Here is an 11,854-nt window from a genome sequence, read left to right as displayed (position 1 = left end):
CAAAAAGCCGTGGATTGCTCTTTAATTGGATCTCTGTGCTGCCGACTACTTTCAGTGTTCTCTCTTCTCCACTAATTCAGATCAAATTCAAGATTCTTCTTCTTCTTCTCATCTCTAAGAAAAATGGCGAGCAACATGGAAGTTTTCTGTGAGATCTTAATCGCTATCCTTCTTCCTCCTCTTGGAGTTTGTCTCAAACGTGGCTGTTGCACTGTAAGTTCTCTTCCAAGATGGTCAAATTTAGTTTGGAAACCAAATCTTGATTCTTGAAAGAGTTTTTGAAAATTCACTCTGATTCTTGTTTTGCAGTTAGAGTTCTTGATTTGCTTGGTGCTGACAATCTTAGGATACATCCCAGGGATAATTTATGCACTTTACGTGATTGTGTATCAAAACCGTGAAGGCTCTCACGAACTCGGAGCACCACTCAACACAGCTTGATCTCTTTACTCGGATCAATATGTTGTTGAAACTGTTTTACTTATCCTTTATGTACCAAATAAGTTGCTTTGCAATTTTATGAATTGAAGAATTGAGAACATTGGTTATCTTTTCGTTATATAACTTGTTGGCTTTTGCAAATCAGGTTACGAACTCTGCAAAGTGTTAATGCATCAGATTCTTTGCCAAGATTTGTATTGCCAAGAGTTTAAACTTGGGAAATGCAGAAGCATTTTTGAGTTGTTTATTCTTTGGTTGAATTCATATATTGTGATCCTCAAGGATTATGCCTAGAAAAGATACATTTACATGTGTATGTTACTTTGGCAAATAATGGCAATGGTTGTGTGACAATTTTGGAATGGAAGGCTTACCACTACGACACCGTTTTTAGTCAAAACGTTTTTGTCCGGTCCCGGATTAATTAAATAGACAGGCCTTTCTAGGCCCATTTAGTCACATGGATGAGTCAGAGAGACTAAAAATATCTTAAATTGATCTAGTGTGTTACGGTGCACCTTATCATTCGTTGTGATTCACGAGCCATACGATTTAAAAACACGATAAATGAACTGTGCAGATCTCGCAATTGACTTTGTAGTTGGTAACAAAATAAAACGTGGACTGCTCTCTTCATTGATACTATGCGACAGCAAGTTTCAGTGTTTTGTCTTTATAAACAAGTCTTCTTCTCTATTAAAACTCATCTCAAAGCTTCTTCTTCTCTCATATCTCTGAAAAAATGCCAAGCAACTGTGAGATTCTCTGCGAGATCATTATCGCGATCCTTCTTCCTCCTCTCGGAGTTTGCCTCAGGAAAGGATGTTGCACTGTAAGTTGTCTATCTCTCTCTTTCGAATTCGTCAATTTTGAAGAATATCGGTACTTTTTATTGAGGTTTATTATAATGTAAATCTATGATTGCTAAGTCTATGATTGGATCAATTTCTATTTGATTTGTTGATTCCTGAAAGCTTGGATAAATCACTATACACTTAAGGGATTGAAGAAAGTTGAAATTTTTATGTCTGATTTGTTTTGCAGGTGGAGTTTTTGATTTGCCTGGTATTGACTATCTTAGGCTATGTCCCGGGGATAATTTATGCGATTTACGTGATTGTGTTTCAGAACCGTGAAGAGTACTTTGATGAATACAGACGCCCTCTCTACTCTGCTTGATATCTCTGTTTAAGAATCTCTTGTTTCTTTGAAACTCTGTCGCTTTGAGTTGTTGTTGTACCAATAAGTTTCTTTGCAGTTGTTTACTTATGTACTGAGAGATTTGAAAACCTTTCTGTGTTAATACAATTGGTTTATCATTTTTGGTGTGAATGCGTGATTGAAAGTTTCTATTATCAGGTTATGAGACCTGCTATGTGTTTATGCATCAGCTTGTATATAGAGTTTTTACTTTTGGAAACGAGGTAAGCAAAACTTGATTAAGGCATGTCAAGTGGTAGGCTATTCCAGTTTTTGAGTTGTTTATTCTTAGGTTGAATGCATATGCTTGTGTTGATACATATGTTATCTCTAAGACTCTTTGAAGCAATGGAATCCCTCTTGGCTTCTCTAGTCGATAACATATGCATCAACACAACTTTATGCATTCAGCCTAAGAATAAACAACTCAAAAATGCTATCTTCTCATTCCTCTCTAAACTAGTGATCAAAGGTGGATGATATAATTAACAGATTTGTATTGAACCCTTTAAATTTGTATCATTAAAACCAGTTTTTCTCATCGTAGTGGAAACCCTTATCTGATAGTGATAGGCTTGTATTTTTTGATTTTTAGGATTTTACGTTTTAGTACAAGAAAATATGGACCAGAGTTGCAATTATTACATGAAGTAGTGCAAGTGAAGCAGATCTGGTCATGGAGGCCATGGATTTGTTCTTCTTTCCTTTAGGTCTGATCATGGAATCACCTCCATAAACACCTCTTGCCCTGATCGTCTGTGAACTCCCATGGGCTCTCTTGCTATCAGTCACTTTGACGACTGGTCTCTCTGCAACATTTAAAAGAGAGTTAAAATGTATGTTTATCTTTTGAAGTAGCTACAGCAAACATTGGAGCAAACAAGGAATTTGCCTATGTGAACCATGTTGACTGTTTTGTCTGAACAACATTGAAGTTCTTCGGCAAAAGCATAGGCGATGAAGAAGATGATGATGGTTAGCAACAAGGATCTCTTCATGGCAGAAGATTATGAAAGCTTCTGCAGAAGAAGATTGATTTCTTAAGAAATTGTATGGAGATGTAAGTTAACCACTGAGTAACAGTATATATAGGACTGTATCTCTAAAAGACATTCTTTGCGTGGGATTACACAAAGACACGAGAGAAACAGAACAAAGATTACAACTCAGAAACAGAACAAAGATTGAAGAATCTGATGGGAAAAAAAAGCAGCAAATTGTCGGGTAAAATTTGATTCCCACACCTGACCCTGTTTCTTTCACTTTTCATTATTCCTCCAATCAATGGAGAGATAACAATAACAAAAAGTTGCTTTGATTTCTCTTCCACTCCATGGAAAAATAAAAATATATTCTGCTTTGCTTTTGAATGGGGAGGAACATGTCCGTTGAGCAATGGACAATCTAGTCTGTTCTGGCAAACTCATTCACTTGTGTCCATCTCTTGAAATTGAAGTAGAATTATCTTTAAAAACTCGTCTATGTATTTTGTTTAAAAATGGCTATCTAACTTCAAATTATGTTGTTCCTTCTTCTCGTGGAATATAACAATAAATCAGAATTAGTTATGTCTAGTAAAAACAGAGGAGAAAGGAGAGTATATATCGTAAGGAAAAAATGGGAGTCTATGTGGCCTTGGACCAGAAGACAGGAACGAGTAAAGGCTTTGGTTTTGTCAAGCAATCAACACATTGGATGGTTATGGTTATGATAATCTCATACTTAGGGTCGAATGGTCTACTCCTAGACCCAACTAGATATGTTGTCACTTGTCTAAGTTCAATTTATTTCGTTTGCTATAATGAATTGATGAGGAGTATCTCCTATTTGCAATGAACAATCTAATCTGTTTTGGTTAAAAGCTTATTCACTACTCTTATTTTCTTCTCTTGAAATTTAACATGAATATTTCTCGTTTATATATTATGATATAGACTACTTCAGATTGAATGATAGATAATTTTTTAAAGAGTGGTTCAATAAGGATAATTAGGTGATTACTATTTGAAAAACTTATTTTACATTCAATCTGAGGAGTCTATAGTAGTATAGTACGTACGTATACACCATGTTAACAATTATCCACTTTCAAACTCCCTGTTTGTCCAATGAAAATAGATCATAGGTTTGAAAAGCTGACTTTGAAATGTTATTTAATTTATTTCTTCTCATGGCATGTAATTTATGTATCGATATTACCAAAAAAGAATATACTCAAACTTTAATATTAAGAATTTAGTTTACATGCTGTTCCAACAATACCTAAAGATTACAATGTCAAGATGTGATGAATAAGGTTTTCTTAAATTAAATTATCATCCTATCAACATTTTCTTGGGGAAATTTGGAATGATTTATTAGCTTTCGATTACATTCATGTCACACGAGTAGAACCAACAATAATATAATCAAAAGAAAAAGGGTTCTCGCAAGATACAAATTATAAAATACAAGGATAAAAAAAGAGTTCAATTAGAAGGCCAAGAATGTTAACAGAATTGAGTTTGCGACCGTGGAACCGAAAAGCAATGCGATCGAGAGAGAAGGTCGACTAGTAGCGGATGATCCACCGGCACCATGACCACTACTAGGGACACGACGGTGACTACGACCACCACCACGACTACCACCACCAACACGAGCTTTCCTCATGAAAACTCGAAGAGAGTCATGATGATTCAATGGATTGGAGTCACCGTGTTGTGCAAGTCTTCGTTCACTCTCCTGATTTTCAGATGAAATTAGCAAAGGCTGAGAGAGTAACAATAGGAATACAATCAATGAACAAGAAAAAGCCAGTGAAGTCCTCATTTGTGTTTTATCAAATAATTTGTGTATATATATATATATGTATTTGATCGAAAAAATCAGAGATATGTGTTTATTTTACAATGATGGGATGCATTATATATGTGTGCAAAAGAATTAGAATTTATAATATCGCTAGACTTAGGTAATGAAACGAGTAGGCTTAAAAATGGGCTACATCTTCTTTGAAATCGTGTTTAAAACATTATTGTATTTAACTATTTGTCTTACACTTATTAACTTATTAGCAAAGAAACCTTCCTTCTTCTTTTTTTGCCAGCAACAAAGAAAGTTTCCGAGAGGCCAAATCTAATTACGTAAGGGTGGATCATGATTAATTAAGCATAATGGATAACAGTCCCAAATGTTACTCCCTCTGTTTCAAAATATAGGATGTTTTACCTAAAAGCACAAAGTTTAAGAAACTAATTAATTATTTTAGTTTTTAGATATTTTACATTAAAACATAATTTAATAAATAGTTAAAGATAATTTGGCCAATGATATGCTTTACTGCAGAATCTAAATAGTCACAAATTAGACAAATTTAATTTTTTGTATAGAAACTTGAACTGTTTTTCCTAAACATCCTATATTGTGAAACAAAATAAAATGTCTAAAACATCCTTTAATATGAAACAGAAGGAGTATTATTTATCGTTTTCTTATTTGAAATGGAATTGTGAATTTCCAACGTAAGGCAAAAAGTGGTCGAAGGGAATGGTGCCTAGTGGATTTAGTTTTACCATGTTAGTTCTTCAATTGTAACTGAATTCTATTGAATTCATGTAGTAGATGCTTCAAAAACGTTGTTGTTAATGGTAGACTAGAACAAACAAACAAAGGAACAATGGAACCATAGGAACAATGTTCCCCATAACCTGCATTCTCTCTATCCACTTAAACAATCTTCAAATTAATTGATCGTGAGATCAATAACAACACTATATCACCGCCAGAAATTAAAGGCCTGACTGGTTTAAACGCAGCGGTTGCGGTTGTGGTTGCGGGAGTTTGCGGAAGCGGGTGGTTGCGGCTTCAAGCGTTTTGAACGACTGGTTTAGCATTTGAAAATGGGTGCGTTTGCGGGAGTTTTATGACTGGTAAACCAGCGAGTGAGGTAGCAGTTAAATAAAAAAATGACCAAAATAAATAAATAATATTACAAAAAAAAAAAATCACCAATATATTATTATGATAATATTAGAAAAATTGAACATGCTTAATAATTAAAACCATAAATAAAGTACAAAATAATTATTCAAAAATAAATAAATTTTGTAACAAGATAGTACTTTATGCATCTGGTTTAACATCAAGTAATGAGACAAATTGTAAATAACGTTGAGTTCAATCAAAAAGCAAGTGAGTTTCTATTCGAGAAAACAAATCGAAACATATATTCAATCAAAAAGTAAAACAATACGTAATGAAAAGAAAAAAAACGATGCGAAAAAGTTACACATGAGGTGATGAATGAATAAAAGGATATATGATAGTTACGTTTAGTTATTGATTTTCATTAGTTTGGATGGAAGACATTGAGAGAAATAGGGTTTCAGAATATTATTAGGGTTTCTGATGAGAACGTGATACAAAGATGAAAGATTTATATATGATTAATATATATTATAATAATTATAAGTAAACGTTTGATTTTTTTTTTCTTTTTTTTTTAAATTCAACCGCTACCGTCCGCAACTGCAAACGCTTGCAGGAAGGAGCTTTTGAAATTTAGCGATTTCGAGCGGTTCGAAGCGGTACGGAGCGGTTTCTATGATTGGTACCAACCGCTAACAACCGCAACCGACCGCTAATAACCGCTAGAAGGGTGCTAGCGGGAGAACCAATCAAGCCCTAAAGAAGTCACTATATCACCGCCAGAAATCTTATGGCTGCGTTAAACTGACCCAACATTTTCCCAGATAAGTTTGTTTCCTTGTTTTTTTACCTTTTTTCTTTTTTTTTTTTTTTTTATGCCAAGGGCACAGTTGTATAGGTTTAACCAAAGTGTAAGACCTGAGTATTCATATTAATAATATTTACAATTTAGCAAACAAAAATAAACTAATCCAAAAAGTAGTCGCATGATAGTCTTAGACAATCAGTTATTATTCATTAAACAAAACAACCACAATAATAGACAAACCAGATCAGACAACTTTTCAAACATTCAAGAGTTACAAACTTTGCCGGAAAAGGATACAAATCGTTAAACTCAATCGGAAATACAAACACGCAAATTCAAGCCATTTGACGACCCAAAAAAAAAAAAAAAAATCGCAACCTATGATCTTGGAAATAGATTAAAAAGCGGCGAGCAATAAAACAAAGGAACTCACAACAGTAGATACATAGGTAAAAGGGTTAGAGAGAAGAGTTCGAGTGGCTGATGATTTGTCCTTCTTCTTCTTCTTGCTTTTGCTTTTCCTCACGAAGACTCGAAGATGGTCATGGTGATGACCGTGAGACCCATCTGCGTTCTCTTCATGTTCAACTAGTCCCCGTTCCAAAGGAGTGATCTTGGTTCCATGACGTCCGCATGAAATTATGAGGGATTGAGAAAGTAACAAGAGGGAGATGATCAAAAACCAACCAAGAAGAGAAGAAGTTCTCATCTTTTTCTTCTTCTTCAGTTAAACAAAATTTATGAACTGGAAAGATATTTATCTTGTTTTTTTTTTTAAATTACGAGTGTGTGTATTTATAGATTTCTGAGAAAGATATTTATCTCTACTTCGTGCACACCAACCAAAAAAATGAGTTCTTCCTTAACAACTGGCATTGATATAATCATCAAGACAGCTCATGACTATTTTTCTTTTTCTTTTTCTTTTGGAAAACTTCTAACGCACACAATAGACATTTTGACACGGTCCAGGGTCATATAATTAACTCCGTCAATGTATTACAAACTCACATTTCTTATGATTTAATAATACGTATGAAAAAATGAGAAATATCCTTAAATGTCATTTTCTATGTATAAATTAGTGTGATTATGTTTAATAACTTATGACACTACGAAATTAAACAAATCTATTTTGAAATGCAGTTTACATATTCTCCAACTTGACAAAAAGAAAAAAATGAATATTTGTTTTGACAAATACTTGATTATTAAATTAATCTTTTCATTAAATTAAACTTTAAAGAGTGTACAATTCAACATAATATTCCCTTCTTTTTCCTCATCTTGAACTCTTCCAAATCAAAAATGAACTAAGGCACAAAATAAAAACACAAATCAAGAAAAACAAAACGGAGTAACAAGACTGAATCTAATCTCGATTACAAGTATGATATTAACTCTTTAACATTTTTCAATAAATGATTTCAAGAAAGATCTCACCTGTTTTTTCCGGCGAGCGTGGGTCTTAAACTGATCAAAACATGTATTGGGAAGAAAGAAACCACACAAACTACACCAAACTACGGCAAACCTCAACCTCGGCTTCTTGCGTAGCCAGTAGAGACTCACTAACACTCCCTATCACAGCTTTCAAAACTGCTTTCTTGAACCACTCGTCCTCCATTTTCATTAGAATCTCTTTAACCAGCTCAAAATCCGATGCTTTGGCCATAACCAAACTACCAATGATCTCCCCAAAGTTGTTTGGCGCTTTTGGCAGATCAATCCCAATGTCATCGAGCATAGACCCATAGAGCAGACAACCATTCCCTAAGTCTTTAGGAGTTAGAACATTCTTAGAGACCAGATGTTCCAAGAGTTTCGCCACTGGTTCAACACATGGAGGGTTCTTCTCCAAGCCGAGGGAGATAGCTTCCTTGACGAGCTCGGGATGGTAAGACGGGGTTTTCAGTTCTTCTACGCATTGTAATGCCTCATCCAATAGACGGACATTGAAATATTCCTCCAAAAGCGAGTTAGTCTTTCTACTGAGTTCTCCTGTGTTCAAGCTAGTAGCTGTAGGAGGAGCCACCTCCTGTGGCTGTGGTTGTGGCTTTGGCGTCTCCACAGTTGGTCTGGTCGGGGAAGGAACAGGTTTAGGCAGTTCGGAACCATTACCTTGCACAAGGGCACTTGGTCTACCGTTCATAAGACCACCACTTCCCTGAGGTAGCAGCCTTGAATTAAGCGACAGTGACTTGTCAATGATAACCGGAGACTGAACACGCCCAACGGGATGTGGATTCTGCCTATTGCCTCTGGGCATGGAACAGGACCGTGCCATCTCCCAACCATCATCATCTGTTACAGGCATTCCCGGCATCTTCCTAGCTCCTGGCATTCCAGGCATCATTCCTCCAGTACCTGAACGTCCCAGGAAGTTTCCAGAGCCAAGAATTTCAGCTGCACCAGCATCAGCACCACCACGATTGTTATTATTTCTCATATTCGCCATGGCACCAGGGCGTAACCCAAGATTCTTTTCTGCCTCGGAATGAATCTCAGTGATTTTCTTCGCTTTCATCTGCCATTTTACACAGCAAGAACAAAACGTAAGCACAGATGGATAACATTGTAAGTAATTACAGATAAGGACAGGCTTTACAAATTTCTACCTCCTCACGCCTTGGTACCCATTTGTTAGAGCGCAGATCAATAACATTACGGACCATAAATCTCATGCGTGGAGCAAGCATCGGGTTCATTGCTAGTTCATTCAAACGTTGGAAGTACATGTCGTTTATACCCCGTGATCTTGGACTCTCATCTAGTTGTTTCCCGATGGTGATGAAAAATTGACAGAGAGCCTCTACATCTTCTTCCCCTGGGCAAGCTTTATTGTCCTGTCCTAAAAGCTCCTGTAGCGAGTCACAAAGTTACCATGAGCTCTACAGAAAAGTATTACATGCAATAGAATTTTAACGGTACCAAAGCAAGCGCAAGTCATAATACTTGGACGATGTGATGAACTATCTTCTCGGGCACCATCTTCTGCTTCAGAAGTTCACCAATCAAACGGATATTTCCTAATGTTCGAAGCTTCGCCATTCTTTCCTTGTCCCTGCGTTCCATTTCTTGCTCTGGATCAGTCATCAGTCTGACTTCTTCCTTCAATTTGCCAGCGCCTTCAAATGCTTCTTGGCAATTGTTCAAAAGCACTCTTTTGAATGTTATTTCTTTCCCACCGGCTTCCTCTGATGGGAACGAAGGGAGCTTTCCATTGATATCAAAACACAAAAGGGCATACATCTGACAAAATGTGGGCTCTAGTACAGCCTTCTCAAAAATCAGCTGTATCACTCCCTGAATTTAAAGATAAGAACATATATCATGGCATGAAGAGAGAACTACAAAGAAGCTAATGCACTCAGAACTAGGAATACCTTTAGGATATCAGCAGTAGTAATCCCAGAGTCAATTAGTTGACCTTTGAGGAGATCGTACTTTTCAGGAGTCAGCTTGTTCAGAATACTGCAGGGAAGAAAAAATTATACGATTAAGTCATCTATATAAAGAAATTAACCCAAACAAAAAGAAAAACACTCATTATAGTCATGAAGAATACAATACCCTTTCACGGTCTTGAGGATTTGGTCCTTTTCTGAAAGAGTTCCTCTTTTAGCTGACCATGGGACCTCTGCTTTCACCAGGGCAGGAGGAGGGCCAGACTGTTTTAGTAAGTTATCATGTTAGTTACAAGCAATAACCACCCAATACCAAACTAAGGTATTGTCAAAATAAAGTGCCAAAATAGTAAACACTCACTCCTTGAGTATGTGCATCTCTAGCTTCACGTTGGTCTTCCCTTGACCGTTCTTTACTTGGGGAAGGAATTGGTGCACGAGTGTGCCAATCACGATTATCAGGCTCTGAGTAACGATTCTGAAGTTGATTTTCAGGCTGAAAAGAACAAACAATACAAGGAATATGTTAAGAAAACTGATACTAATAACAAACTAATAAACAAGTCAACTTTCCTTGGTTTTTCGACAAAGCTAGAAAATTAAATGACTAGCAGAAGGTAAATGAAAACATTCACCTTATTTTCTGAACGGCCCCAGCTCTGCTCTTCTTCACCAAAAAGGTCAGATGCAATTTCCTGATTGAGCTTCAGAATTTCATCAGAGACTTGGATAGCCTGCACAAGAAAAATGGTGAATGACTAAATTAATACCTTTTTGAGCAAAACAGGAAAACCCAAAGCAAAGTGACGAGTCTATGCATAGAAAGTAACTAATTACCTCTCTAAGCTGAAGCAGCTGTTCTCGGGTGAACCGCAAAAGCTCACGACCCTCAAATCGCGAGTCTCCTCTCTACAAAACACATACAAGTCATTAAACTTGAACCTCAGAATTCAAAGCGACAGATGAAAAACAGGGTTACAAATCAATAAAATGTATCAATTATATATGTAGGTCCTTTATGAGCATAAAAAACTGATAGAGTGCCCACCTAAAAGCCTACAAGTATTAATCTTTGTCCATATTTACAGCAAGGTCACATTGCTTAAGCGCCCCACCAAGAATTAGGACATTGCATAATAATGTTCAACAAAGAAAATCTACACTCTTAACACATAAGAATCAGCAAAAGATCCAAACTTTATCCATAATCCAATTCAATACCACAAGAACGAATCCTACACTCAAAATTTACAGCTCATAGAAAAAACAGAGGATATGGATACCTTAACGGCAAAAGAAGGAGCATCTGCGCCATTGGTAAGATCAGAGGAAGAAGATAAGGTAAAGCGTGGGGCAAAGAGTCTGCTTCCTCCACGACCACCTCCAGGCCTCAAGCTCAACACTGAGTCACCTTGCTGCATCACTAGAATCTTTTGTTCGCGGTGAAAGAAAGGACAGAAGCTGGGTTCGGTTTCTGAGACTGCACAAGACACACTAAATTAGAGGTTTCTGCGTCACAGTAATCAAATCAACGCAACAAGTAGATAACTGATTGAATCACAAGTAATCTAGAGGGTAAAGTTTCTACAAAGACGCACATAAATATAGGTTTATGACAATCTAAGACAAAGCCTTGGAAAAGGAAGAACAATGCCGTGTAGAAACAAATCTAAGAGGAAAATTGAAGAAGGTTTACCTGAGAGTTTGAGAGAAAGAGAGAAAGAAAAAAGAGAGAACGCGGCGCAGAGCGTTGCAGCTGTTTTATTGTCTGTTTTTAGCTTAGCCTCTGTGCCCGAAGCATTTTTAGGGTTTGGCCCAAAAGCTAACCATTTTGGAAAACATTATTAAAAACATTAAACTTGATTATCATTTAATAATAGTACTGAGACATTTTGAATAAAAATTAGTATCACTTTTATTTGTATAAAAATTTGTAGAAAATTAAAATGATCAAAATATGATGATCTACTACATTAGTGATTAGTGATTAGTGATACTGTAGTGACAAGTACATTATGTCACTATCAATAAGCTAAGCTAAATTCACAATTTCTTTGCTTCATTATTAAATAATGAAAAATCTAAAATT

The 11,854-nt window shown here is 36.1% G+C and overlaps 5 protein-coding genes across 6 annotated transcripts; 2 read left to right on the top strand and 3 right to left on the bottom strand.

Moving 5' to 3' along the window:
- Positions 1 to 28: 28 nt before the first annotated feature.
- Positions 29 to 582, top strand: LOC9305437 (UPF0057 membrane protein At4g30650). The gene is made up of 2 exons (XM_002869320.2): positions 29 to 213; positions 310 to 582. The coding sequence occupies exons 1-2, from the start codon at positions 124 to 126 to the stop codon at positions 439 to 441; spliced, it is 222 nt and encodes a 73-aa protein (XP_002869366.1). The 5' UTR covers positions 29 to 123; the 3' UTR covers positions 442 to 582.
- A 486-nt stretch (positions 583 to 1,068) lies between these two features.
- LOC9303408 (UPF0057 membrane protein At4g30660) lies at positions 1,069 to 1,793 on the top strand. Its single transcript, XM_002869319.2, has 2 exons — positions 1,069 to 1,273; positions 1,486 to 1,793. Exons 1-2 carry the CDS (start codon positions 1,184 to 1,186, stop codon positions 1,618 to 1,620), a joined length of 225 nt encoding a protein of 74 aa, XP_002869365.1. The 5' UTR covers positions 1,069 to 1,183; the 3' UTR covers positions 1,621 to 1,793.
- Positions 1,794 to 2,185: 392 nt separating this feature from the next.
- On the bottom strand, positions 2,186 to 4,752 carry LOC110226218. Its single transcript, XM_021016997.1, has one exon. The coding sequence runs from the start codon at positions 4,450 to 4,452 to the stop codon at positions 4,114 to 4,116; it is 339 nt and encodes a 112-aa protein (XP_020872656.1). The 5' UTR covers positions 4,453 to 4,752; the 3' UTR covers positions 2,186 to 4,113.
- A 1,788-nt stretch (positions 4,753 to 6,540) lies between these two features.
- LOC9303407 lies at positions 6,541 to 7,126 on the bottom strand. Its single transcript, XM_021018823.1, has one exon. It carries the CDS (start codon positions 7,065 to 7,067, stop codon positions 6,756 to 6,758), a length of 312 nt encoding a protein of 103 aa, XP_020874482.1. The 5' UTR covers positions 7,068 to 7,126; the 3' UTR covers positions 6,541 to 6,755.
- A 436-nt stretch (positions 7,127 to 7,562) lies between these two features.
- LOC9305436 (eukaryotic translation initiation factor) lies at positions 7,563 to 11,548 on the bottom strand. 2 transcript variants are annotated; one of them, XM_002867288.2, is made up of 10 exons: positions 11,462 to 11,548; positions 11,049 to 11,245; positions 10,603 to 10,674; positions 10,401 to 10,499; positions 10,127 to 10,261; positions 9,932 to 10,029; positions 9,745 to 9,832; positions 9,314 to 9,664; positions 8,977 to 9,219; positions 7,563 to 8,885 (listed from the first exon to the last, which is right to left on the bottom strand). In XM_002867288.2, the coding sequence occupies exons 2-10, from the start codon at positions 11,184 to 11,186 to the stop codon at positions 7,872 to 7,874; spliced, it is 2,238 nt and encodes a 745-aa protein (XP_002867334.1). In that variant the 5' UTR covers positions 11,187 to 11,245; positions 11,462 to 11,548; the 3' UTR covers positions 7,563 to 7,871. The 2 variants fall into 2 exon arrangements, with proteins under 2 accessions (XP_002867334.1, XP_020874481.1); XM_021018822.1 differs by lacking the exon at positions 11,462 to 11,548 and adding an exon at positions 11,364 to 11,435.
- Between the last annotated feature and the right edge of the window lie 306 nt (positions 11,549 to 11,854).

This window comes from Arabidopsis lyrata (assembly GCF_000004255.2).
Source record: "Arabidopsis lyrata subsp. lyrata unplaced genomic scaffold ARALYscaffold_7, whole genome shotgun sequence".
Classification (NCBI taxonomy): Eukaryota; Viridiplantae; Streptophyta; class Magnoliopsida; order Brassicales; family Brassicaceae; genus Arabidopsis; species Arabidopsis lyrata.
The sequence above is the reverse complement of the archived record's forward strand: the minus strand, read 5'-3'. Positions and strand labels throughout refer to the sequence as shown.

Coding starts and splice junctions, on each gene's coding strand:
- LOC9305437 (XM_002869320.2), top strand. CDS start 124: ATGGCGAGCAACATGGAAGTTTTCTGTGAGATCTTAATCGCTATCCTT. Junction 214..309: donor TCAAACGTGGCTGTTGCACT/GTAAGTTCTCTT, acceptor CTTGTTTTGCAG/TTAGAGTTCTTGATTTGCTT.
- LOC9303408 (XM_002869319.2), top strand. CDS start 1,184: ATGCCAAGCAACTGTGAGATTCTCTGCGAGATCATTATCGCGATCCTT. Junction 1,274..1,485: donor TCAGGAAAGGATGTTGCACT/GTAAGTTGTCTA, acceptor TTTGTTTTGCAG/GTGGAGTTTTTGATTTGCCT.
- LOC110226218 (XM_021016997.1), bottom strand. CDS start 4,452: ATGAGGACTTCACTGGCTTTTTCTTGTTCATTGATTGTATTCCTATTG.
- LOC9303407 (XM_021018823.1), bottom strand. CDS start 7,067: ATGAGAACTTCTTCTCTTCTTGGTTGGTTTTTGATCATCTCCCTCTTG.
- LOC9305436 (XM_002867288.2), bottom strand. CDS start 11,186: ATGCAGCAAGGTGACTCAGTGTTGAGCTTGAGGCCTGGAGGTGGTCGT. Junction 9,833..9,931: donor ATCCTCAAGACCGTGAAAGG/GTATTGTATTCT, acceptor TCTTCCCTGCAG/TATTCTGAACAAGCTGACTC. Junction 8,886..8,976: donor GGGTACCAAGGCGTGAGGAG/GTAGAAATTTGT, acceptor GTAAAATGGCAG/ATGAAAGCGAAGAAAATCAC.